The sequence below is a fragment of the Poecile atricapillus genome, chromosome 12, assembly GCF_030490865.1.
Source record: "Poecile atricapillus isolate bPoeAtr1 chromosome 12, bPoeAtr1.hap1, whole genome shotgun sequence".
NCBI classification, from domain to species: domain Eukaryota; kingdom Metazoa; phylum Chordata; class Aves; order Passeriformes; family Paridae; genus Poecile; species Poecile atricapillus.
In genome coordinates, this window is record NC_081260.1 from 3158707 (window position 1) to 3184787 (window position 26081).

Here is a 26081-nt window from a genome sequence, read left to right on the forward strand (position 1 = left end):
AGCAGCATCTCTTGCCCTGTGAGTCACTGCAGAACACATCCAGTAACAGCTCCTGATTGAGATCCTGAGAGAGCAGAGCAGTGTAACCTTCTGTTTCTTCCAGGTTTTGAACACAAAGCGCTGACCCTCCTGAAATCAGAGTTAAAACACAGCCAAGCTCCAATCAATGCTTGGAGGTTTTCCTGTTTCTGTGGAATTGTTTCTCTTACCTGCCCAGAGCAGCTGTGGCTGTCCCTGGATCCCTGGGAGTGCCCAAGGCCAGGCTGGACAGGGCTTGGAGCAGCCTGGGACGGTGGGGGATGTCCCCACCCATGGCAGGGGTGGAAATAAAATGAGCTTTAAGGTCCCTCCCAACCCAAACCATTCTGGGATTCTGGGATTTTATGATCGCTCTCCCCATAGATGGGAATTTACAATAATATTTTCTCATCACTACAAGCAACAGATCTTGGCTTTTTCTGGGGACACCATCCCCCCAGGAGCTGCTGCCCATTTGCAGCTGCCTGCATGTGCTGATTGGTTCCAAATCACACCCTCTTCTGATATTATTTTCCCAAGCCCTCTGGAGCAGAGTGTCACCAATTATGTGCCAATGCAGAAGTCATCAGATTCATAAATGCCAGATAGTTCCCTTGGAGAACTTATTTTCAGTGCTAGTTGGGGTCATTCCCTGTTTATGAACCACCCAGTCCAAAAATGGTCTGATTCTGACATAAACAGCCTGCTAAGACATATAAAATATATATTTCCAAAATCTAAAAATACCTACAGAAGTGAAAGACTTCTTCAGAATGAGCAACTAATTTGTCCTTTTGTTTGACCTTGGTTTAGTCATTTTGAGCATGGCAATGACAGTGCTCTGCTTGTTTAGAATGCTCTGAGAACTGTGCTTAAAAGTCCTCCCAATACCGGGCAGTTTTTGTGGTGAATGAATATTTAAAAGATCTTGGTGTGGGGCTAAAGATTTTTGAAGAAAACCAGAGTTGTGTTGGTCTTGCAGACATCTCTGGTTAGCTCTGGGTCTGGAAAGGCTTGAAAAGCACGGGGCTGTGCAGGTATAACCAGGAGCATGAAGTCTTCTGGCACTGAGCAGAAATATCATGGCTTGGTTTGAAATCCCAAAGGCTGTTTGGTGTGAGAGCATCCTGGAGGAGCTGCACCCTCAGCATGCGTGAGATGCACTAAATCACCATCACAATGCTATTTCTTACAGAGTATCAAATATCGCTGAGATCAAAGATTCCTTTTGGCCTCTGCTTTTAATCCCTTGCATTTTACAGCTGCTCCTTTCCTGAACAGTGAAGGCAGGGCTCCAAATGTGCTGTCCTGTTTGCCACCCGATGTCACCTGGCCGCACCTCGCTGCTCTTTGCTGTCTCATGCCAGCCCAGCCCACACACACACATTGCAGCACCCCACACGCTCTGGGAGACATTCTCCATCTCACACACCCTCCCAGAGCTTTGCACCTTTTCCCTCCTGCCTCATCTTTCAGTCACTTTTTTAAGATGCTAACAGTGACTTGTTCTGAAAAGGAACGTGCTCCAACACATGGGGAGAGAAACAGCTCGTAGTAATTCTCCTGGTGCTGCTTTTGCACGAGGCTGCGTGTGTGGTGAGTGGCTGATCCGCAAAAGGATGCTGCAAGCAGGGAAAAAATTTCTTCCTTGAGAAGGAGTCTCAAATCCTACATAGAAAGAGTGAAACTTGCCTCTTTTTTTCCCTTTATCTCCAAAATACGCTTTTCCAGCCCATAAGCCGGCCCCAAATGTAATCTGAGGGTCTGTGTGGGCTCTGACACGTAAGTGAGGGGGAGAGCACGTGGAGTACCAGTCAATAATAATCTTTCTTTCTTTTTTCCTCCCCAGTTTGTTGCTCAGCCAAACTGCCAGCAGCTGCTAGCAACGCTTTGGTACGACGGCTTTCCAGGATGGAGGCGGAAACACTGGGCAGTGAAACTCCTGACCTGTGTCACCATTGGACTGCTTTTCCCCGTGCTCTCCGTGGCATACCTGATTGCACCCAAGAGCAGGCTGGGACTGTTCATTAAAAAGCCATTTATCAAGTTTATCTGCCACACTGGCTCTTACCTGACCTTCCTGTTCATGCTCCTGCTGGCGTCGCAGCACATCGTCAGGACTGACCTCCACATGCAGGGACCACCTCCCACCATCGTGGAGTGGATGATCCTGCCCTGGGTTTTAGGTAAATCCCATACCTGATCCTGCCCTGGGTTTTAGGTAAATCCCATACCTGATCCTGCCATGGGTTTTAGGTAAATCCCATACCTGATCCTGCCATGGGTTTTAGGTAAATCCCATACCTGATCCTGCCATGGGTTTTAGGTAAATCCCATACCTGATCCTGCCATGGGTTTTAGGTAAATCCCATACCTGATCCTGCCATGGGTTTTAGGTAAATCCCATACCTGATCCTGCCATGAGTTTTAGGTAAATCCCACACCCCAATCCTGCCATGGGTTTTATGTAAATCCCATACCTGATCCTGCCATGGGTTCTAGGTAAATCCCATACCTGATTCTGCCCTGGGTTCTAGGTAAATCCCATACCTGATCCTGCCCTGGGTTTTAGGTAAATCCCATAAATCCCACAGCCAGGAACGCTGAGCTACAAGGCCTGACTCGCACCCATGGCAACTGTGTGGGGACTCATCCCCAAGCCCAGCATGTGAAGAGATTTGGCAGCCAGCTCCAGAAACTGCACACAACAGCTGGGCTCCTTCTGGAACAGCAGATCCTGTTGGCCCAGGGCTGCTCTGCTGTTCTGTGCCATCTGATGTACCTTTAGACATGACCCGAGCAAACCGCGGCAGACGCGGCTCCCTCCCCGCTCCCCCAGCTCTGGGGGACAGCAGCAGGTTGGGAATGAGCCCCTGGGTCACACACAGTGCCACTGCTGCTGCTGGGACGGGGACAGACAGTGCTGAGAGCCTGGCTCTGCTCTCCCTGAGCTGCTCCTGCAGCGCAGGAACCAGCCTGGCTCATTCCTCCCAGGTTAGCTGCAGGAATGCAGGAGGGGGAAGATGAGGCTCAGTCTCTGCTGATAATCACTGGCCACATCAGCATCAAGTGCTCTGATAGCAGCAGGGGAAGGAGGGAGTGTTGACTGGCTGGAAGTTAAATGTGAGGCTGTTATTCCAGCCTGGCTTGGGCAGGCAGAGCTGGGGAGAGCAGGAGGTGTCTGTGTGCTGAGGGCAGGGTGTTCAGGAGAGGCAGAGAGATGGGATGAGGTGGGAGAGGAGCAGAGAAGCCAGATGGATGAATTTTTGATGAGAGAGGACTAATTACCTTCCCAAACTGAGCTCCAGCACAGCAGCAATGGGAACCTGTGAGCTCCATCAGGATCCTGATCCCTCCTGTGGTTCAGCTCCCATGTCCCTTGCTGTGCCACCAGTGTGTGGCACCCCTGGGAGCTGGGAATGTCACCAGGCACTTTGCTCATGGGCAGGGGTTCCCAAACCTTTCTGGCTCTCCTGCTCTCCCACACCTGCTGGCTCCCCTCTCCTGGTGACCCCGGGATGCTGCTCCTTGTTTCTGTGGCTGGCTCTGCTGAACAAACCCAGCTGCTCCTGAGCCAAACCTGAAAGTGCTGATGGAAAATGAGGAAGAAAAGTTAAGAGCTGCAAACATCTTCATAAATCACTTTGGATGGTGACCCAGGGCACTGTGCTCCTTGCACAGCTCAAGCACCAGCCTCATTGTCTGATGAAGCTGATTTATGCACTGAAAATGCAGGTGTTGGTAGAAACTTCAGAGTAAGCTCAGGAGGTTAAATGTCTTTTCTGAGCATAGGTGATATCTTCACTTTAAATTCATGGTTAAAATTGAGGGAAATGGTAGGCATTTCAGTAAAATTGATTTGCAGATGAAAGAAGGATAATCCATTTTAAAAAAACCTTTCAAAAGCACCCCTTACAGCTGTCTGTTCTTGAGTTCCTTTGTTTCAGATAAATAGAGATATTGTATCACTGTTTATTAAATGGAGAAATTAGAACAGTTTCACCAGATTAAAGGTTATTACTTACGAAATATTTTCCACTATAAAAGGAGAGAGAACAGGCACACACAGCATTGCTGTAGCTATAGAAACCAGCAACGATAACTCACTATAAATACAGTGTATGAGTTCTTCAACAGGCTCCTCTCCATTGATTTATTTTATTTTATGGGTTTGCGTGCGTGCAAAGACGTGCAGGCAGCTGCAATAAGATTACATGGCTGGCCCTGACATTTTGCTTGTGTGGCCATTGACCTGCTGGCTGGCAGCTGAGCAGCTCAGATTGATATTTGGGGGCGTGCAGAAGTTCATTGCAACCTCACCTGCTCTTCAGACTGAACGTCCAGGTCCTTAAAGTTGAGTTGCAAGCAGCACATCGGTGCCTGCTGCAGTATCTTGTGGTTAGGCAGGGGCAGCAGTTTGGGTGAATTATACTGGTGATGCACCTGGAGGTGAACTTTTGTATTGTTTTTGTTTTGTTTGGTTTCTTCTTCACACGTTTCCGGTCTTGGTTCAAGGATAATGCCAAGTGGGAAATTCAGAGTACCTGGGGCTCTAAAGATATTTTCAGAAGCATTTAGGGCATGAAGGAGCTGCCATTTGCTTTATAATGGGACTCTTCAAAAATACTTAAACAGTTCTACAAGAAAGGACACAGAAGTTACTTATAATCAGAACTGTGTCAGGCAGGTTTGGCAGTCTGGTGATGAAATTCAGAAGCTGCCCTTCACCCTTTCAGCTGCAAGGAGGTAGAGTGAGCATTAGCAAGTGCCAAAAATTATCACCAGAAGGCATTTCAGAGTTGACATGATGGGTTCTGGCTGTATCCTTGGAAACAAACACCTCACAAACCCCAGAGCCATATCTGACACGAGGTGAGTCACTGCCAGGCTGCAGTGCCCTGCTTCATGCTGAGTCTTACCTTTCCTCACAAATAATCCCTGTGGGCTTTTTGTACAGCAAGATGCATAAATACAGGGGCTGAGCACAGAGAATGGATCCACTTCTTTCTTCTTTGGTGGGATATTTGCAGGTCAGGGAGGAGCTGTGTTGGCGTGCAGAAGCTGGTTCTGGTGTTGCTAGAGAAAGTCAGGGAAAATCAGTGCTGTCCAACAGAGCAATGAATTGCTCACAGTGTCTGTGAGAGCAGACAATCTATTAGAAACTATACCCAATACAGCTGCTTGAAGAGTTTATTCACGTAGAACAAATTTCAGCTGAGCCAATTCACTCGTACTGGTTATAAATAACATGTGTTTCAGGCAGTCTCCTCATGTGCATATCTGGAGCCCTGGGTAGGAAACCAAGGTCTTTTTCAGCTCTCTCCAGACTGCATTCCCTGCAGACTTGTAAAATGTCTCATAATCAGCAGCATTGTACTTTGTAGAAGGCGAGAGGGATCAGGCATTTTTTTTTCCAAGCTGTTAATTTCAAATTGTCTGGTATTCCATGATAGGTATATACACAGAGCTTTAATGGCAAATAATGCCTTGTCACAGCAATGAACTCCCTTTCTTTCCACAGGTTTCATCTGGGGAGAAATCAAGGAAATGTGGGATGGTGGCTTCAATGAGTACGTACATGACTGGTGGAATCTGATGGATTTTGCAATGAACTCCCTCTATCTTGCAACCATCTCCCTTAAAATTGTTGCCTATGTCAAGGTACAGTAACTTGGGAGAGGGAATTTGTGATGTGCTGGTGAGAGCTGTAGTACACAGGGTACAAAGTGTTCGAATCAAAATCACAGCAAAGAAAATAGCAGCTTTTCAAGCAGCCCAATTCTGAAAATTCACCTGGAAAGCGTATTATTTTGTTTGGAGAATGAACATCCTGTTCATTCCGTTCGGTTCATTCCGACTCTTTGATTAAAAGTTAAATAGATTATTTGCGCACTGAGGAGAAATTTCTCCACTTTCTGTGCCTTTTGTAGCTACTGAGTTGCCAAAGCACTTTGTTTTCTCTGCTGGCACTGGACCTCCTTCAACATGGCATAGTTGAAAACATGGCTTTTAAATAAAATGGTAAAGGGATAACAAGAATAGGGTTACCTGAACTCTTCTAGAGCCAAGCTTTGTAACCTGTAGTCCTACAGATCTGGAGATCAGTAATCAGCAGTTTGTGACAGGTCTACTGAGAAGAGCAAGGCTGTTACCAGGAGGATTCTATCTGATAATCTGCTATAAAGGGGTCAGCTTACTCTTCAGTATGTAACCTGTGGGCAGGGAAATGACAAGCTGGGGCTTTAACACCCCGTGGGTTCTTCCCTGTCATGTTCCATTTGTGGTGAGAGCGCACATCAGAGCTCATCCTCAAAAGTACCTTCCACATTTATAAACTTCTGATGCTCCAAATTAGCAAATGCACAGGGTTTGAAGCCAGGGGATGGCCTGAAGCACTTTCCTTCTGTCTCCCTTTTTCAAAGACAAGACACAAAAGGCATCCTGTAAAATTCCTTATGCAACAGCTCTCTTTGGCTTCAGCTGGAGCTTCGTGCTTGGCCTACTTCTTCCCTTGGTATGAATCAGCAGCAGCTTCACTGCAGTCAGTGGAATTACTCAGGTGTAAATCAAATAATTGGGATCTGCTCCTTGGCCACTCCTGCTCTTCCCAGTTTTGCAAGGTCTCTGATTCTGGCAGCCCAGCTCCCAATAACCAGGACAAGCACTTCCCTTGTTTAGTCAGAGGGGGGAAAGAGGAGGAAAATTCACCAAGCCCCACTGACTCCAAAATGCAAACAGCCCTGCTATGGGGCCTTTGTAAAATCCTGAAGGCTGCAGTCCTGGTGAGTCAGATTTTCAAAGGGAAAAGCTTTTAAGCTGGTTGCTGCTCCCTGAAGAGGCAGCTCTGTAACAGCATCAAAGCAGGAACAGATTATGTCTTTTATTCTCCCAACATTCAGAACCAGGGAGGAAATTACAGACTTGAAAGGTTGGTCTTTAAACAGCAAGCAATACAAAAAAAAAAAAAAAAAAAAAAAAAAAAAAAAAAAAGCTGGAAATGGTAAAATACACAGACAAATCTTAAAATGTTAACAATCTGGTTCTTTCTCACACACAAATTACTAAAGGAGTTGTGCATCCACGGGTTTATGCAGTCACACACCAGGATTTAAAATCACAGCCAAAGCACAGGTACAAAGGAGGAACAGCTCTGTTTGTGTTCCCTGCAAGAGCCCCAGAAACAGGCAGGTTAACCTCAAAACCCCCTCTGCCAGCACACAAAGGAGGGTTTGCAGGAATAGATCTGTTTGAGCTTGGATCAAACCCTCTTGGATTAAACCTCAGGTGAGCTCCTGATGAGGGTCAGTGTCAGAGAGTTCTGAGAGGTGCATGAAATCTTCTGTGGGAGCAGTTCTGAAACACCAGGTGACAGAAGTTCCCTCTGCCCTGTGTCATCAGGGGTTGCAGTGTGCTCCAAAATGTGAGGGTTTATAACGTTGATAATGGCTTCAAAACATTTTGCAATATGATTTGTTATTTATAGAACAGCCCTGAGCTGGAAGAGGCTGGGATATATGCCAATATACCACATTCTAACACTTCTTAGAACTTCAAAGGATTACATGGACATTTAACTTTCTGCCAAATATCAGAAAAAATAAATTGCATACTGACACTAAATGTTTTCCATCCCTGTTTTTACATGAAGACTTTTTTTCTTTTTTTCCTTGATTTGACTGGTTCCAAGACCTGGCTCTGATATTGTCTGATACCAATGGAATCTTCAGGTTAATTATAGGGTGGAAATACTTTCTTAATCAGTTTTCATTTGCTGCATTGAATTAGCATGTAATGAGGAAGGGTAAATGTGACAGCACGGTGTAATTTATTTGCACTATTCTGTGTACATCTCTGCTGTGTTTCATCGTTTGAACAGACACCAAACCAAACTATTCCAGCCTTCCCAGATACCCAGCTTGGGTAGATAACTCTGAAATCTGCTGTTTCTCTGTTAGCTGTGATGCCAAGCTGCTCTGAAGATGCTATTTGCCAAGTGAGGAGATACCATCCGTTCCTAAAGGACCAAAAAATGACCTTAATGACCTAAATATTCCTTTCAAAAGAGGTGTGGGACACAGAAGACCTTTTCCCATACCTTTATGTGCTAAACCTTAGCAGAGAGGCCATGGCTGCTGTGTCCAGCCAGCTTGCAGAAGAGAATTGGGAATAACTGTTCAAATCCCACCCACCCACCCCCACTGCTGGATATCCACAAAAAGTTAACCTCTCTGCCTGTTTGTAGGCATTTTAAGACCCATCTTCAAATCAAGTTAACAGGCTCAGGCCATGATGTCCATGTAATAAAGAACAGTTTGGAAATGTCAGAAGCAATCCAAGGTCATGCTGAAATGCCTTTGTATCATGTCTCATCTCCTTCATACAGAGGGATAGTTTGAAATATCAACCTGCTTTTTGCTGAGCCCTTGAAAAAGCTGGGAGCTTGTGTATTGGACCTTCAGATTGAAACAGAAAGTCTCTGCAATCTCGTCTGCCAGTGTGATTGATAATGGTACCATTTCCTTTTCAAAGGTACCAGAATTATCTTAGGAGCCCTGAACATGCTGGTTCTGGTGTTAGCTGTGTTATTCTGAGTGCAGTTTTGCCTTTTTATGCATGCTAAATGAGTGGAGACAAATGTTAAAAGGACAATTATTCCTTGATGTTAAATATCTTTGACTCCATTCTCTGTGCCACTGTCGTTATGCCAGAACAGTTCCATTTTACAGACCCAGAACAGTTCTATTTTACAGAACCAGAACAGTTCTATTTTACAGAACCAGAACAGTTCCATTTTACAGACCCAGAACAGTTTTATTTTACAGACCCAGAACAGTTCCATTTTACAGACCCAGAACAGTTCCATTTTATAGACCCAGAACAGACAGAACCAGAACAGTTCCATTTTACAGACCCAGAACAGTTCCATTTTATAGACCCAGAACAGTTCCATTTTATAGACCCAGAACAGTTCCATTTTACAGACCCAGAACAGTTTTATTTTACAGACCCAGAACAGTTTTATTTTACAGACCCAGAACAGTTCTATTTTACAGAACCAGAACAGTTCCATTTTACAGACCCAGAACAGTTCCACTGTGCAGACCCAGAACAGTTCCATTTTACAGACCCAGAACAGTTCCATTTTACAGACCCAGAACAGTTTTATTTTACAGACCCAGAACAGTTCTATTTTACAGTTCCATTTTACAGACCCAGAACAGTTCCATTTTACAGACCCAGAACAGTTCTATTTTACAGACCCAGAACAGTTTTATTTTACAGACCCAGAACAGTTCCATTTTACAGACCCAGAACAGTTCTATTTTACAGACCCAGAACAGTTTTATTTTACAGACCCAGAACAGTTCCATTTTACAGACCCAGAACAGTTCCACTGTGCAGACCCAGAACAGTTCTATTTTACAGACCCAGAACAGTTTTATTTTACAGACCCAGAACAGTTCCATTTTACAGAACCAGAACAGTTCCATTTTACAGACCCAGAACAGTTCCACTGTACAGATCCAGAACAGTTCCATTTTACAGAACCAGAACAGTTCCATTTTACAGACCCAGAACAGTTCCACTGTACAGACCCAGAACAGTTCCATTTTACAGATCCAGAACAGTTTTATTTTACAGACCCAGAACAGTTCCACTGTGCAGACCCAGAACAGTTCCACTGTGCAGACCCAGAACAGTTCTATTTTACACCCAGAACAGTTCTATTTTACAGAACCAGAACAGTTCCATTTTACAGACCCAGAACAGTTCCATTTTACAGACCCAGAACAGTTCTATTTTACAGAACCAGAAGAGTTTTATTTTACAGACCCAGAACAGTTCCATTTTACAGACCCAGAACAGTTCCATTTTACAGACCCAGAACAGTTTTATTTTACAGATCCAGAACAGTTCCATTTTACAGAACCAGAAGAGTTTTATTTTACAGATCCAGAACAGTTCCATTTTACAGAACCAGCTCTTTTGTGTTACCTGTTCACATTTGGCTGCACTTTGCTGAGAAAATGCTTCTGCTTTTACAGTTACATTACAAACCCAGTTAATGTTGTAATTGATGCACTCAACTGTACCCAGTGTTTCAGCTGTAATTAAGGCCTCTGCTTTAGCAACTCTCCTAAAATTGCCATGACAAATTAACTAATAAGAAAATTAATACGAAGAAAGCCTTTTGGTTCTGAGCTGCTGGCACTGTTTTTTTTTAGATTGCATGGGAAGAAAAGCATCCAATACTTCACTGCTTCTCTTCTTCCCTTCCTTATCCCTCCCTCCTTCCCATTTTTCCTGGAATGTGCAGTGTTTATAATGTGTTTATAATATTTAGGAGGAAGAAATACAAAAGTAATTGGAAATTTACACCTGCAACCTGCTCAGATCTGAGCCCCTTTAAATGTTGAAAGAGAAGGAGGTTGTGTATGAACTCATGGATATAAGGAACCCACAGACTGTGAACTCAAAAGTAAAACAAATTTTAAAAAATCCTCATTTTTCCTAGGCTAAGAACGGCCAAATACCCAAAGCCTCTAAAGAAAACCTGGTCCCACTCTCTCACCACCAAGGCATCATAATGTAGTAGGCAGAATTCATAAAAAAGCATCATTAAACCTTCATCTCTGCCCTAATCAAGTCAGCTCCTGACTGAGAGTCTGACAGCTGCTGAGATGTCAGGAGTTAAAAGTCCTTTTTGTACCACAGGACCTGGTTAGGATTTACCTGTGAAGGGTGAGAATCAGTGGGTGTGTGTAGGAATCCAGAAATGGAGAGACATTTCTCTCTTTGTCCTATTCTCCAAAAAGGTATTAATCCTATTTGTCACTGACAGAAGGGCTTCCAAATATCCCTGGGTAAACCAGGATTTATAAAAAAATTAAGTAGAAAGTAGTAGAATGTTTAGTATGTCACTGAGGTGAAAAATATAGATTTTAGAATGTTTAATACATGGAGTAAAAATGGAAGAAAAAAGGTGTAGTTTTTAGCTCTCCATCCTTCTACTCCATGATTCTGCAGTTTTTAAGAGCACAAAGAGTGATTGGTTGAAAGTTAGTCACAGTTTTAGTTACATAAGTAGATATAAAAAACTTATTTGTTAAAATATAAAAACAATAACGTGTCTATAGTTAATTGGGTAAAAAATAGATATAAAGATAAAACAACCGTGTAGTTTGTGGCCATTTTGTGCCATCAAAGCCCAAAGTGTGCCAGGTTGCAGTGAATTAAACTTGTGCAGAAAAACATGCCAAGTTTTGTGATAACATCCTAATAAACACGAGAAGCAAGATCCTAAGGAGCTTTGGAGTTTTGTCCCTGAGCTGGAGAACTGAGATAAGCAGAACTCCCCGTGAAGGAAGGAGAATCCCAAAAGAGCTCAGCTCAGAGACTGGGAACTCCAGCTGCGAGAAGTGCAGCAGAACCAAAGAGAGAAGAAGTTTCAGGTGTGACTTTGGGAGTTGCCTCAGTCATTAGAACACAGCTCACTTTTACAAGCCCATCCTTTCTTCCTTTCTTTCTTGCAGTACAACGGTTCTCGGCCGAGGGAGGAGTGGGAGATGTGGCACCCGACTCTCATTGCTGAAGCCCTGTTTGCAATATCCAACATCCTGAGTTCCCTGCGTCTCATCTCCCTGTTTACAGCCAACTCACACCTGGGACCCCTGCAGATTTCTCTGGGACGCATGCTGCTAGACATCCTCAAATTCCTTTTTATCTACTGCCTGGTGCTTCTGGCTTTTGCCAATGGACTGAACCAGCTTTATTTTTATTATGAGACCAGTGCCTCGGAGGAACCCAACAACTGCAAGGGGATCCGATGTGAGAAACAGAACAATGCCTTCTCCACGTAAGACATCCTCTCCTTTCTGCTTCTGAGCCTTGCCTGCCCTGTCCCCTGTGTCCCCTGCCTTTGCTGCTGTCACTGCACTGCCAGAGCCTTTATTTATTCATCTGCAAAGACCAGGTGAGGTGCTTGGCTCTGCAGGAAAGGTGGCAGGTAAGGGGGGCAGATGTTCTGCTGAGCTCTGCTGTCACAGAGACCCTCATGTCTGCCAGGGGGAGACCTTTAAGTTCTGGACCAGGGAGTTTCCCTACATGATCCTGCAACTTAAATCTTATTTTATGTCCAGGCACAGTTTCAGTATATTTGAGAAAGGAAGTGTGGTTCTGCCACAGTTAATTGTTTTGCTTAATTACTGAAGAAAGGAGGGGAACCTGAATAAAATGAAGGGAGTAAGGGATAAACCTATTAGAAACAGGTATTAAGAAATAATTATATTAGATCATTATAATATAATATAATATAATATAATATAATATAATATAATATAATATAATATAATATTAAATCAATACAATTATTTATTTGTATTAATTATATTAATTATATGAATACATAATGTGACACAGCAACAACAACAACTTAACCTAGACCTAGATTTTAACATGATGTTGCAGGCTTCTCTGATTTCCCTGCAGACTAAAATCTCAGCAGAACCTTTTTTTTTGCTGGGAATGCTGGTACTTTACTGAGATGCTGGCATGGAAATTGCTGTGAGGACAGCTGGCAGAGCTGAAAGAGAGAGCACATGCTGAAAAATGACATGAATTGTCTTGCTGATGTATTTGTTTTAATTACTAATAGTAGAAATAATTATAATAATCAGCCCCCACCCGATTGTTCTCTCTGCTTGCACAGTACTTAACTCACAATGGCAGGAGAAATAAATAAAGCACGGTCTAGAAAAAGGCCCACGCCCTGCAAACAAGCAAAACAAAACTGTTGTCCACCACTTTATGCTAAATTAAATAAAACTTGTCATGATGCCCAATAATTCTCCACCCTCTGTCAGCTGAAGGCTTGGGGTTAAGAAAGGATTTGGGATGGATTTGCACCGTTATCAAAAACAGATGATGGCTCAGGCCACATGACTTGGTTGGAAGAGGAAAGGTTCCAGCATTGTCCTGTGGGCTCTCTCCTAAAGGAAATATGGAATTTTCATGGGATAGAGCCCATCCTTCAGGAGCATGGTGAGCTGCTAGCCCAGCCACGTGCCAGTGCATTTCCCACTGCAGAGCAGGAACACCACAGCCTGCAGGAATTTTCTCATGAAACCCATCTCTGTCTGGGGGAAGTGAACTGACCTGCACTGTGCTCATGAGAAACAGAATTAAAGATTTCAGACTTTTTTTCCTCTGTTTCAGTCGCCTCACATGGCCCAGAAATGTGTCGTGCTGCCCTTGCAGAGGGATTAAATAACAAATACTATTCCTTGATCTGTGTCCACATTGATGCAGCAGCCAGAGGGAGGAAGGTCTGGCAAGCACTGTGTGTGTGTTTAGGGATAAATTCTACCTCAGGAAGGGTCAAGCCTACAAAATCCAGTACCAAATCCTGCCTTTCTCTGGAGCTGTGGTGAGCAGATGTGTTCAATTCTGCATTCTGGGCCTGCCACCACTGCAAACCTGTATTTTTACAGATTTCATTGTGTCAGGTAAGTGGAGAAAACAACAGCAGGATTTGGCTGGAGAAAAAGACCATTGGGCCAGCAGGAAAAAAAAAAACAACAAAGCAACAAACCAACCATCCTGAAGTCTGTAAGAAGATGTAATGTCTTGGGAGCTAAAAATGATACAAGAAGCACTTAGCAGAAAGTGTGTAGATCAGCTTAAATACAAACCACAATTTCTGCCACCCTAACATTCATTTAAACCCCCTGCCAAGGGAATGTAGCACAGAAAGGAAATTGAGGGGGCTCAGCCTTTGTGGCAGAGGTTTGTGTAAAACAAAATCACAGTGGGAGGGGATCCATTAGGAGTGAGGTCTCCTGGCAGGGGACAGAACACTCTGCAGGTACTTTTTGTTTGAGGCTCGCTTAAGAAATTTATTTAATGCGTTCTTAAAAGTTTAAATGGTCGTTATTAACACCCCCAGCACAAGCTGACATTTGTCTGGGGAGCAGATGCACAGTGTGGGGCAGTGGCTGGGAAGGAGCAGCTGCAGATCCAAATATTGGAATTGGGGGGGAAGCAAACGGGGCTGGAGCCAGTCCAGCCAGAGCTGGGGACCCTGAATTTGCTCGTGGTTCATTCCTCACCTCAAGGAATAAATCTGAAAAGCTTTGGATCAGTGCTCTTGGATTCCCACGAGCATTCCTGGGCTCACACAATGAGCTCTAATTCTGCAGGGGGAGCAGAGAGGACGCCCCTGGTGTGTGTGCAGCTCGTGTCAAGTGTGACACCTATTTACTGCCACATTACTCTCCTATTGCTCCCAAAGGGTGGGTTTTAACATTTTCTTGGTGAGGAAATTTTCTGCATTGCTCGCACAGATCATGGAAAAGTAATATTCCTTGGTGACAGCAAGGAGGGGAAGTCATGAATAATTTAAGGTTTTCTGCTTTGGCCTTGCCATCCCTCAGAAAACAGAGTGCCTGCTGCTTAGGCAGATGATTGGAAAATATGTTCATAGCTGTGATGCTGGAGACTGAAGGAGGGAGAAGAGAGTGAGGAAGAGGAGGAAGGGGTGGAGGAAGTCACACCTGCTGTGTCCTTCTCTCTGGACGGTCACGCTGCCATTCCCCCTGGGTCCAGCTTCCTGTGGCAGAGGGGGAATTTGCTCTTCCCCAAGCTGCCATGGAGAGTGCTGGAGCTTTGAGAATTCTTCTGTTTGATTAGGATTCAGAATACACTCAGCAGGACACAAGAGTCTCTCAATCACAATTTCCAAAATTCTATTTCTTTACAGCTGCTTCTCCAAAGCAGTGGGAGCCCTCCCCAAAAACATGGACTGTGAAAAGAGGCTGTGGAGCTGTCCTGTCACCAAACACTGAGCACACAGCGCCTGAAGCTGCTGTGCAGAGCTGCAGGAACCACTTGGTGTCTTCCTCAAGGGCACTGCATGCCCACATGTGAATGTGCTGGCCTTAGTCTGAGCCCAAATGACACCAGTTCATCCAGAACCACGCTCTGATCACTTCTAGAACTGATTGCATTTAATGATGAGAACCTCTATCTCCTTTGAGCCAAAGCAGTATTTCTGCTGTTAATAGTAAAAATATTATAAATATTTTAAAAGACAGTTAGCACTTCACCACTTCTAGCAAAGAAATGCTTGGCATTCTTTGGTTAATCCTTATTTTACTCCCTCTGTTATTTAATAAGCCTAACAAACAGCCTGGGCTTTGGGAGAAAGGTTTTTTGCTTTAAAGCATCTTTATGATTTTGGCCAGTGAAAAACATGAGATACATCCACAAAGTATAAACTAAATCCACATGTAAGACCTAGGGATACATGTGAACAAATGCCCGGAGATGATGGGAGAACAAATTCCTGGTGTGTCAAGGAAAGCATCTGAATTATTCATATTGGTTTGTCTAGTAGCTTCATTTGAAAACATCTGCTGACCTCAGGCCAAAATGGAAACTCCTAAACAGGCATATAAATGTCATTTTTGGATGATATAAATGCCATATTTTAGAAAGCCAAACCAAAGATGCCCAAATAGAGCAATTATTTAGATTGCTGATTACGCAGCTGACGTGGCTGTGAAAGGTCACTCGTCTGTGGCTGAAGCAAAGAGAGACCAGGGATGATCTCATCAGCTCCGTGGGGTCGGGTCTAGTTCATCTATGGAAGGAAGCCTTCAAAAGAAGAGAAACTCTCCAGCTGAATTAATGTGATGATTCTCTTTCATCTGAGTCATTACTGAGCCGTGGCTGCAGGTTCTGCCAGGGACTCTGCCCGTGGTGGGTGGGAGCTGCTGCACCAACCACTCAGAGCCACCAGCGTTTTGGGCAGGTGCACTGCAAACACAGCAGGATTTTGGGCAGATATATCCCAAACAGGACAGAGTTTTGGGGCAGGTGCACTGCAAACACAGCAGGATTTTGGGCAGATATATTCCAAACAGGACAGAGTTTTTGGGCAGGTGCACTGCAAACACAGCAGGATTTTGGGCAGATATATTCCAAACAGGGCAGTTTTGGGGCAGGTGCACTGCAAACACAGCAGGATTTTGGGCAGATATATTCCAAACAGGGCAGTTTTGGGGCAGGTGCACTGCAAACACAGCAGGATTTTGGGCAGATATATTCCAAACAGGGCAGAGTTTTGGGCAGGTGCATTGCAAACACAGCAGGATTTTGGGTAGATATATTCCAAACAGGGCAGGGTTTTTGGGCAGGTGCAGAGTAAACACAGAAGTGTTTTTGGGCAGATGTAATCCAAACAGGACAGAGTTTTTGGGCAGGTGCACTGCAAGCACAGCAGGATTTTGAGCAGATGTATTCCAAACAGCAGAATTTTGGGCAGGTATATTCCAAATAGAGCAGTGTTTTAGGCAGGTACATTGCAAACACAGCAGGATTTTGGGCAGATCTATTCCAAACAGGGCAGAGTTTCTGGGCAGGTGCACTACAAACACAGCAGTGTTTTTGGGCAGATCTATTCCAAACAGAGCAGAATTTTGGGCAGGTATATTCCAAAGAGAGCAGTGTTTTAGGCAGGTACATTGCAAGCACAGGAGGACTTTGGGAAGGTGTATTCAAAACAGGGCAGAGTTTTGGGCAGGTGTATTCCAAACTGGGAAGAGTTTGGGCAGGTGCATTGCAGGCACAGAAGAATTTTGGGCAGGTGCACTGCAAGCAGAGCAGGATTTTGGGAAGGTGTATTCAAAACAGGGCAGAGTTTTTGGCAGGTGTATTCCAAACTGGGAAGAGTTTGGGGCAGGTGCACTGCAGGCACAGCAGGATTTTGGGCAGGTGTATTCCAAATAGAGCAGTGCTTTGGGCAGGTACATTGCAAGCACAGCAGGATTTTGTGCAGGTATATTCCAAATAGAGCAGTGTTTTGGGCAGGTACACTGCAGGCACAGCAGGATTTTGGGCAGGTGCACTGCAAACAGAGCAGGATTTTATGCAGGTATATTCCAAGCAGGGCAGAGTTTTGTGCAGGTGTATTCCAAACAGGGCAGAGTTTTGTGCAGGTATATTCCAAACAGGGCAGAGTTTTGTGCAGGTGCACTGCAAACAGCAGCTGAAGCAATTGCAAACTCTCAGCCTGCATCAGAGCAAAAGGTGAAGGTGGCTGTGATTTCTGCCATCTCCCACCTCGTGGTGCCTTGTTGTGCACTGTTCAGCCACGCTGTACTCGGGGATGGGTTCCCTGAGCATTTATCCTGCAGACACCTTAATGATGCAGGCACTGATTAACCAGGAGAGTTTATAGATAGCAGCAGTATCACAGCATGGCAATTTTAATTAAATGGAATATATCCTGGCTGTTCTTTGCATGTGTGCAGAGTGGGAAAGGGAGCCTTGGGTTCCTCAGGGCAGTTGTGCTCGCTGCATCTCACAAGGACAGACAGCAAATGCTCTCACATGCATTGGCTGCTGGGTCACTGGCTGAGCACAGGGTGTCCCCAGGAATGGATAAAAAGCCATGCTGTGTGGCTGCTCTCTGGTGTTTCCCAATATCTGTGTATTCCCTTAGTGAAGATCATTTTCCACCCCCCAGCTAAAAATCTAAAAATCAGATTTTTTCTTCCTGTGTGAAGTTCCCACTGTCTTCTTCAGTACTTTTCTTTCCTACCATCATAGGAGTCTGCTGCTCCATAAAAGACAGCTAACATCATAGGATTAAAAAAAAAAACAAACCACAGAAATTTACTGCCAGGGTATAGTTGGTTGAACTCTTAAGTGTGTAACCTGTTGCTGCATTCCCCTTTTCCCTGTGTGTGGAGACTTGTGGGTTAAAAGAAACAGAGACATTTCTGCTTTCCTTTACTGGCTTTTACAAATAATCTTGCCAAAAATGATGGCTGTAAGGCATGGTTTAGATGTGTTTTGAGCTAAGATGTTCTTACTTAATATATTTTATATGAAGTAATAATGTGCTTATAATATATATATATATTATAAATTGTGTAAATTGTGTAAATTGTAAAAATTTTGTATAAATATAATATTACATTAAATATAATATTGTGTACATTTGCAGGCTTTTTGAGACCCTCCAGTCACTCTTCTGGTCTGTGTTTGGGCTGCTCAATCTCTACGTCACCAACGTGAAAGCCAGACACGAATTCACAGAATTTGTTGGGGCCACAATGTTCGGGACCTACAACGTCATCTCCCTGGTTGTGCTGCTGAACATGCTGATAGCCATGATGAACAACTCCTACCAGCTCATTGCTGTGAGTTCCCTCCTTCTCTCCTTGCTCTTATTCCTCCCCGTGTTGGAGTGGGTCCCCTCTGGGATGCTGGAGTCTGCTGCCCCCAGTTTGTGCCAGCAGGTAGCTGGGATTTCTGCTCACCAGCCTGAATCATGCCTGCGGAGGAGGCTTTGCTCTGGCTGTGATGCTTTTTAGCTGGAAAAGGCTCATGGGCTGTGATCTGCCCCTGTCTCCTCCTGTGGAGTAACCTTGCTGACCACCTCGGGTGTGTAAAGGGAAAGCTTCCCACTGCTTTTGGATGTTTGGTTTTAACTCGGGGGGTGGGTGTTGTGGTGTATTTTTTTTTATCCTAGTTCTGTTTTCTCATGTGGAACCGTGTGTGTCAGGAGCCCAGCCCTGCAATTTCTTTTTCCCACAGTCTTCCCACTTGAAATTAGATCGTGTCCATCTGTAACACCGGAGTCTCCTGGCTGTAAAACCATAATCTGAGATTCCTGAGTAATCCCAGTGCAGGATGGATCTGAGCTGAGGCGGCTTGGGGCTGTAGAGCCATTATCAAACCGAACTTTCATTTGAATTTTCAGAACTGGTTTCTCCACTGTAATCTCGTTCTGTGTACCCAAAAGCCAATCTGTACCTTGATGATTAAATTTGTCAACAGACTGAAAGCTAAAGCAGCGTGGCTCTGCATTTTAAAGGCTCTTAGGGTCAGGAACAGCGTGGAAGGAAGCAAAATCTTGTGTGCACAGTACTTCAGATAAAGCAGTGGGCACCCACTCCCCAAGGCCACTAACATGATGGGTTTGGAGACAGTGAGGTGATGAACTGCTGCATCCTCTGGAAACAGAACAGGAGTGAGGGGAGTTGTTTGTGTCCTTGACTGGTCCCTTGGTGCAGAGCAGAGGCTTCCTCAGCTTTGGGTGACTCTTGGTTTATTCTAGAAGATAAACCAGGGCAAAAACAGCACCAGCAGCAGTTCTCCTACTATTTCCGTTTCCACATTCCTGGACAAATTGCTGGGAAATGTGTGTATGAGCTCCTTTCCTGGCCAAAGCACAGAGGGGATATTGAGTTGTTTTCTTGAACAGGTTCCACAATTGTTGTTGATTATCTGCTGATTCAAGTGGCTCCTAAATTCACTTGGTCAAGCAGAGCAGACCCGTCAAATTGCTGATTCTTTTGGACATCTGATCTTTATCATGGTAAAAAGTATGAGAAAAACTGGACCACTGACCTTCCAGATGAGCAGAAAAGCAGTTTATCACAAAGGCATCGCTGCTTTATCAGTCTGTTTCAATGCTTCAAGTGCTTTCTCTTTGTTCACTGCTACTCCTCACATTCCAGGGAGACTGGAATGGGGGACAGAAAACAAAGATTCTCTCCTTGGCCATTTTCTCCAATTCCCTTTCCTTTATTGCAATCGAATAGGCTTGTCACTAAGACAAAGCCTAAGCCTAAGACTGGCATAAGAATAGCAGTATTTGCTATTCACTGGGCCACAAACCACTCATCATTCTTTCCCCTGAATAATTCCAGTGATGCAATGACACATTCCACACAATCCCACATGAATTAGAGGGGACCCATCATAACAATTAACCGAAGTGAGCGCTCCAGAGAGCGCTGTTGTGTTCATGGTTTTGTGTCTGGAGCAGCTGGGAGCGGCCCCATCAGAAAACCTTGATAGACCCGGGGGTAGAGGACTGAACTCTGCAGATAACCGAGGCAAAACTCGGGAAAATGGCACTGGAAATGCTACAGGAGACTTGGCTGTCATTAAAAGTGTCTGCCTGCAGTCGATTCCGAGAGCAGTGACATTTCCTGCGAAGGCAAGACGCAGTCACTTCCAATCTTTATTCCCGTGCATTTGGGTTTGGAAGCTGCATTTCTGCATGCCTTCTCTCCGGGAAAAAATTCCCTTCTTGTGTCTTCTAAGGGCAAACATCAATTAATCTCTCCCCCGAAGAAAACAAGCCGTTAATAAACGTTGAGCTTTATAAATGTGGGTCGTTAATTAACCTCCCCTAATCAGGTTCACCCCCTGCTGAATCCCAGCGGGCTGGGTGCTAGACTGGGCATTTCTTCCTCCTGAGGTTTGTATGATGTGGGATACCCGGGAATGACAGCATTCCAGGGGGGAAGGAGGGGAAAGGAGTCCTTGAGGTGGGGTGGAGATCTTCATCAAGAAATCCAGGAGCATCACTGCAGAGCGATAAAACGGAGGGGAGTGAGATGAGAGCGCATCTGACTCCCCTGCAGTGGAGCGGTGAGGACATCTTCATTAATCCCGTTTGTTAATGAGCCCCAGGCGCTGCTGCAATGCAAACTCCCCTCCTCTCCTGCAGGGACAAATAGAATGCATTTGTAGCAGATATTCTTCAGCTCAGCTTTCCTCCCAGGCTCAGATGTGAGTTTGTGCTGCGAGGTTTGGGAAGGGAGAATCTGAGCTGTCTTTCCTTCTCTGTCTCCCCAGGCTGGGGATGAGGGCTGCCTGCTGAATTTGGCACTGCAGGCACACAGAATGGAAACACCGCTGTCTGTGGAAGGCAGAGCAAAGAGAAAAACCTCTGCTTCAAGTGCTTCTTGACTCAGAGAAGGGAGAACTTTTCTGCCATAATTTTTTTTTTTTTCCTCAGCTATTTCAGACTTCAATAAATACAAACTTCCAGGAGTGCCCTGAAGCAGTTTCAATATCGATTATTTTCAGGCAGGCCATTTTTCTCTTATGCCAAACCATAGTCTGGTTATGGCAGACACCATCTTTCACCAAGAAAGCAAACAAAATCCAGATGCAATCCCCCAAATTTCCATCCATTTTGTGCCTTTTCAATATGGGAAGATCAGAATGTTTTATACAAGCAGCACAGGATGCCCTGGGATGTTATGCACCGCCAGCTCCCTCATCTCAATACTTTCCCAGACGTCACCCGAGGATGGGAAGAGGAATTTGTCACAATCACGAGAGGAAGGACAAGGGAATGATGTGAGAGTGGCCAGGTGGCTGCATCATTTGTAAGTGCCAGAAAGTAACTGAGTGGGTGGTGAGGACACTTTATGGGCTGTTTCCCATCAGAGCCACTTGGCTGCACCTGAAGTCATACAATCCTCCTGCCAGGAGCTAATTTTTATTCAAAATAAGCGGGATAAGTTGGTGTTCCCTGGCACAGAGGGTCCTGGGGGTGCCCTCGGGTGCAGGTATGCACTGCAGGGAATTCACGTGTATTTGCTAACAGCTTGTTCCTTGTGGCCACACCCCTGATATTCTGGGGAATCAGGCAAGGATTAGTCACTGGAAGTGCACCAGCAGCTCTGACTGCAGCAGCAGGAGCAATATCAGTGGAGGAACAGCAACCCAGGGCTGTGCAGGAGACTTGGGATGATAAATTGTGCACAGCAGCTCTGCGGCACGACCCACCCACCGCTGGCACATTAAACAGAGATGTGAGCCCTCGCAGCTTTCAGATGTTCCAGGATAAAAGTACAAGGATGCTTAATGCCTCAGGGATTTCTTACACCAGAGTGAGCCTGAGAAAAATTCCCTCTGGGTCCATGTGTGAAGGTGTTGCGGCCTCGAGTGTGTCCGTGTGTGATGCTGGGATAATGGCTTGGCTCCAGAAGAGAGTGTAAAGTTGTAAAATCGGTCTGTATATTGCATTTTGTGTCCTCCTGTTGGTTGGAATGTCATTTCAAGGTAGCTCATCTCAGACAGCTGTTCCTGCAAAAGACTGCAGGCTTTAAAGTAAGTTTTAAGGGTGTTTCTGAGGTTAGTGCGTGTCTAAATATAAATTTAGCTGTCAATGTTTGGGTTGGAGGAATCAGGGCACTGGGCACCAAACTCAGGGTGCAGTTTTAGATGATTAAATTAAATGGAGAGGATTAACACAAGTAGTTAAAGAGGAGAATGAAGAAAATAAATGTTTTGCATAGCAAAACAAAAGGTGTGCACTAAACAGAAATGGCATGTGCAGATAGAAAATAAATAAAACTCTGACTGCAAGTACAGGGATATTAGACATGGAATTTTCTCAATTTTTGCAGACTAGATAGCTTGAAAATGAAGGCACAGAGAAACATAAAGATTTTTCAGCTCTCTATTACATTGTTTCCAAGATAACTTTGGATTTCCCCCAGGTGGTAGTTTCAAACTTTCCTTCATCTGCAGAGCACACGGATTCCTCGACTTCCCTGCACCAGCTGAACTCCCTCAGCAGTAATTGTTGCCCACTTTAATTCACACCACCAGCAGAAATTCTCTTCCCCACTGTGATTTGTGACCCTCAGGACTGTCAGAAAATGTTCCTCTGCTTGCACAGCCTGCACAGTTACCACCTAGAGGTTTTTAAAAGGAGGAATTTTATCAACCAACAAACTTAGTTTGAAATACAACAGCTGCCCAGTGGCACATGACAGATTTTGGGGTGGTGGTGTTTCCCCTACAGAGGTGAGGGCAGAATCTGGACTCAGAACCAAGCTCTTGTAAAGCATCAGGAAATGTTCATCTCACCAGGCCCCTTTCAGAACCATTAATTTGAATTTCCTGGAAATTAAGCCGTTGGTGGTTTTTAGCTCTGTAATACAGCAGAAAATGAAGTTATGCTCTTGTTGTGTTGCCAATACAAGCTGGGATTAATATTTCTTGAAGCTTTTTTATGGTGCAAGCGAAACAAGGAGGTTCTGGAAAGAGGATGAAATGGCTCTTCATTGGTTTGCCAGCTTTGTCCCTCGGTTTTGTGGCCCTCAGAGCCTCCTGCTGACCAGCACACACATCTGCTGGTCACTGCCCATGTGCAGAAGCCGTGTTTGAGGTGCAGGTGACACACTCACACCTTTTCTTTATTCCACAGCACTGCTGTAATTACCCAGATCTCAATTACTGCGCTCTGAAAACTCATCCCTGGCATCAGCAATAATGAATAGAAATGGGAAATTCTCCTGCACTTAGTGCCTTTAGTGACACTTGGACAGGCAGCCAGGACAAGGCAGCCTTCAGCTAAAGGAGGGTGGATTTAGATCAGACATAAGGAAGAAATCCTTCCCTGTGAGGATAGAGAGGCCCTGGAACAGGTTCCCAGAGAAGCTGTGGATCCCTGGAAGTGTCCCAGGCCAGGCTGGACGGGGCTTGGAGCAGCCTGGGACAGTGGAAGTGTCCCACCCATGGCAGGGGGTGGGCATGAAATGAGCTTTAAGGCCCCTCCCAACCCATTCCATGATTTCATGATTCATTTCAGGATTTCTGTTCCATTCCCCCACGTGGAGAAATGCTGGACCCCCACTCCCTGTTCCCTCCTGAGGAGCTGTAGCCCACCTCTGGAGCAGTGGGATTGATTCCCGAGGCTGGTCCTTCTCTCTGGACCTCGTTCCTGGGTGTGGGGGGACTCCCAGCAGATTTTTATTGGAAAATGAAGGGAAATAGGTTGCAGCAGTGGTGTGCAGGGATGCTCCCATACAGCCAGGGGCCTGTGTGTGGAATTAGCCCTGGAGCCTCGCTCCAGACTGGCAGGCAGCTTAATTGCTTTTTGTTAGCAAGCTAAAGGATTCATTTGAAGGTGTAGAACTGTTTGTCTTTTTGCTGGCTTTGGCCTAATTACATGTAACCCATGGACTTGAATCACGTTGTTAATATTCATCTGGTGTTTGCAGAGCCTCTAAATAGAGGCACTCGATGTGCTCCAGCTTCACATGCAGCATCTTCTGTTCTTACAGCAGACAAAGCTCATTCTCCATCCCAGGATCCAGCCCTGCCACTCCTGTGAGTACTGTCAGCAGAATCAGGGGGTTCAGCCTTTCTGCTGCTTTTAATCTTTGAAACCACAGGTGTTTATGTGTCCCTTGAAAACCACCAGGGCCAAACTGCTTTGGGGCTCATTGGGGGCAGAAATGTTACACTCGAGTGAAAAAAGATGAGCTTGCAATCCATAGATGAGCCCTGGCTGATTTAAGATGTTCCAGGAGCTGGCTGGCATTTATTTCTGGAATTCTCAGGGCTGGGCTCTGGGGTTTTTTTGGTGGAGTTAACACCCCAGTGCCCTGCCTGACAGGTCAATAACTCTCTGCCCATTACGTGTGAGCAGCACAGCAAGGTTTGCTCCTGCTACGTGATAGAAGTTGAAGGATCCAGATGGAACCACATAGGTTGCAGCCTCCTGCATTATCCCATCTTTTATTTAGGCCTGACAAGCTCAATTAGCATTATCTTGTGCTTCTGCATCGAGGGGACTCGTGTTAGAGAGGCAGTAGAAAAGAGGAAAAGTGAAAGATAAAAGAAGAATATTACTGAGGAAAAAGCAGTGAAATACTAAAAGGGATTTATTTATCTGGGAAGAGCTTTCCCCTGGTACTGAACAATGGAAACAGCTATATTACTAAGAATTCTCTGAAATACGTCATTTTAGATGCCAGTGCTTCACGGAGTTCATTTTGCAACACGCTGCAATCTTGCAAATAAGTTGATGTTGATCATATAGGTTAAAGAGGATACACACAACCACTCCTAATTAAATGGGGAAATGATTAATAATAACCTGGGTGCTTTATCTCCTTGTCTGTTTTTGTCTGCTGGTCCTGTTCCCACTCAGCTGCAACCCCTTGCTTTTTGGTAGGCGAAAACAGAGACTTCTCTCCTGAGCCAGCGCTATCTGCACAGCTCAAGGTTCACTTCCAGACTTGAGCAATTTCATGCATTTTATGATCTGTCCCTTCCCTTCGGCTCAAGGATGTATTTAAATGGTCAGGACAGAGGATTTTTTTTAATTTTTGAGCAATTACTCAGTTTTTGGCAGCTAAGCTCAGGCGCTGCATTTATAAGTGGCGGTGCAAGCAGGCTGCCTTCCAGAGGTGTTGGGCACCTGCTGCTCCCTCTGCTGCTGTGACCTTTACAGGCTCAGTAAAACATGAAATCCAGCTCCATTCCTCTGCTCAGGAAAGGCAGTTTATGGCCTCTCATAAAAGAGCAAAACACTGAAGCACTTGGTGCCTGAATACACGGACAGAGTTGTGCTCTGGTGAGGGGCAGGGAGTGGGACATGAGGAACTTGCTCCCTGCTGGCTTTGGTTGTGAAGAGATGAGGGAATTCTGAGGAGATTTGGGGAGGTGAAGCCTCCAGAACCCCCTGCAAACCCCACAGGCTGCTCCATCCTGGTTTCCCAGTGCTCTGCTCCAGTCCTCAGCAGGACACTGTGACTCACAGGACGGATTTTGGGCTCTCCTGACGCGGAGGAGTGTCATGGTTTGTCCTTCCCCTTTGAAAAGCACCTGCAGCAACTCAGCTGGAGGAGGCAGGGTCAGACCAAGGGCTTTGCACACAGAATGGAAAGTGGTGAATTCTGCAGCGCTTTTTCCTTCCAGGGCAAGTTTGTGCAAGAGAATCATCCTGGCTGTGTCCAGCAGAGAATCCAAGGCTCCCATCCACCAGCAGTAGGTGGCTGGACGGACAGACTGAGCACCCTAAAGCCACAAGAGAGAGCTGAGGTTGATTCCTGAGCTTTGGGAATGGCTGCTCAGAGAGGAACAGGCACTTTCTTGAGCCCAGCAGGATCTCCAAGTGTAATGCAGACATGATAACATTAACTTTAGCATAACTTTATATAGATAACATAACCTTAGCAGTGATAACTTTATGGACTCTTAGAATGGCTTGGGTTGGAAAGGACCTTTGAAGATCAAATCCCAGCCTGACTGGCTATGCAGAAAAAAAAAAATCAAAAAAAAAAAAAATCAAAGACAATATTCTGGAAATAGGACGAGTAGAAATGAGGCTAAGTTTGTTTATTTTTTGCCTTAGTACTAACAGAGTCATCAGCACTCAAACACTTTGGCTCAGCCATGCCTGCTCAGTTCTCCAGGACCTGTGAGTTACCTGATTTTGACCTGGCTGGGGG

The 26081-nt window shown here is 45.1% G+C and overlaps 1 protein-coding gene across 1 annotated transcript in view; it reads left to right on the top strand.

Moving 5' to 3' along the window:
• The window catches only part of TRPC5 (transient receptor potential cation channel subfamily C member 5), a 63886-nt gene that overhangs the window by 26670 nt on the left and 11135 nt on the right, over nt 1–26081 (top strand). The window contains exons 3-6 of the mRNA XM_058847892.1: nt 1868–2204; nt 5540–5679; nt 11553–11875; nt 18029–18224. Coding sequence (XP_058703875.1) covers nt 1868–2204; nt 5540–5679; nt 11553–11875; nt 18029–18224 — 996 coding nt within the window. The remainder of the gene's footprint in view (nt 1–1867; nt 2205–5539; nt 5680–11552; nt 11876–18028; nt 18225–26081) is intronic.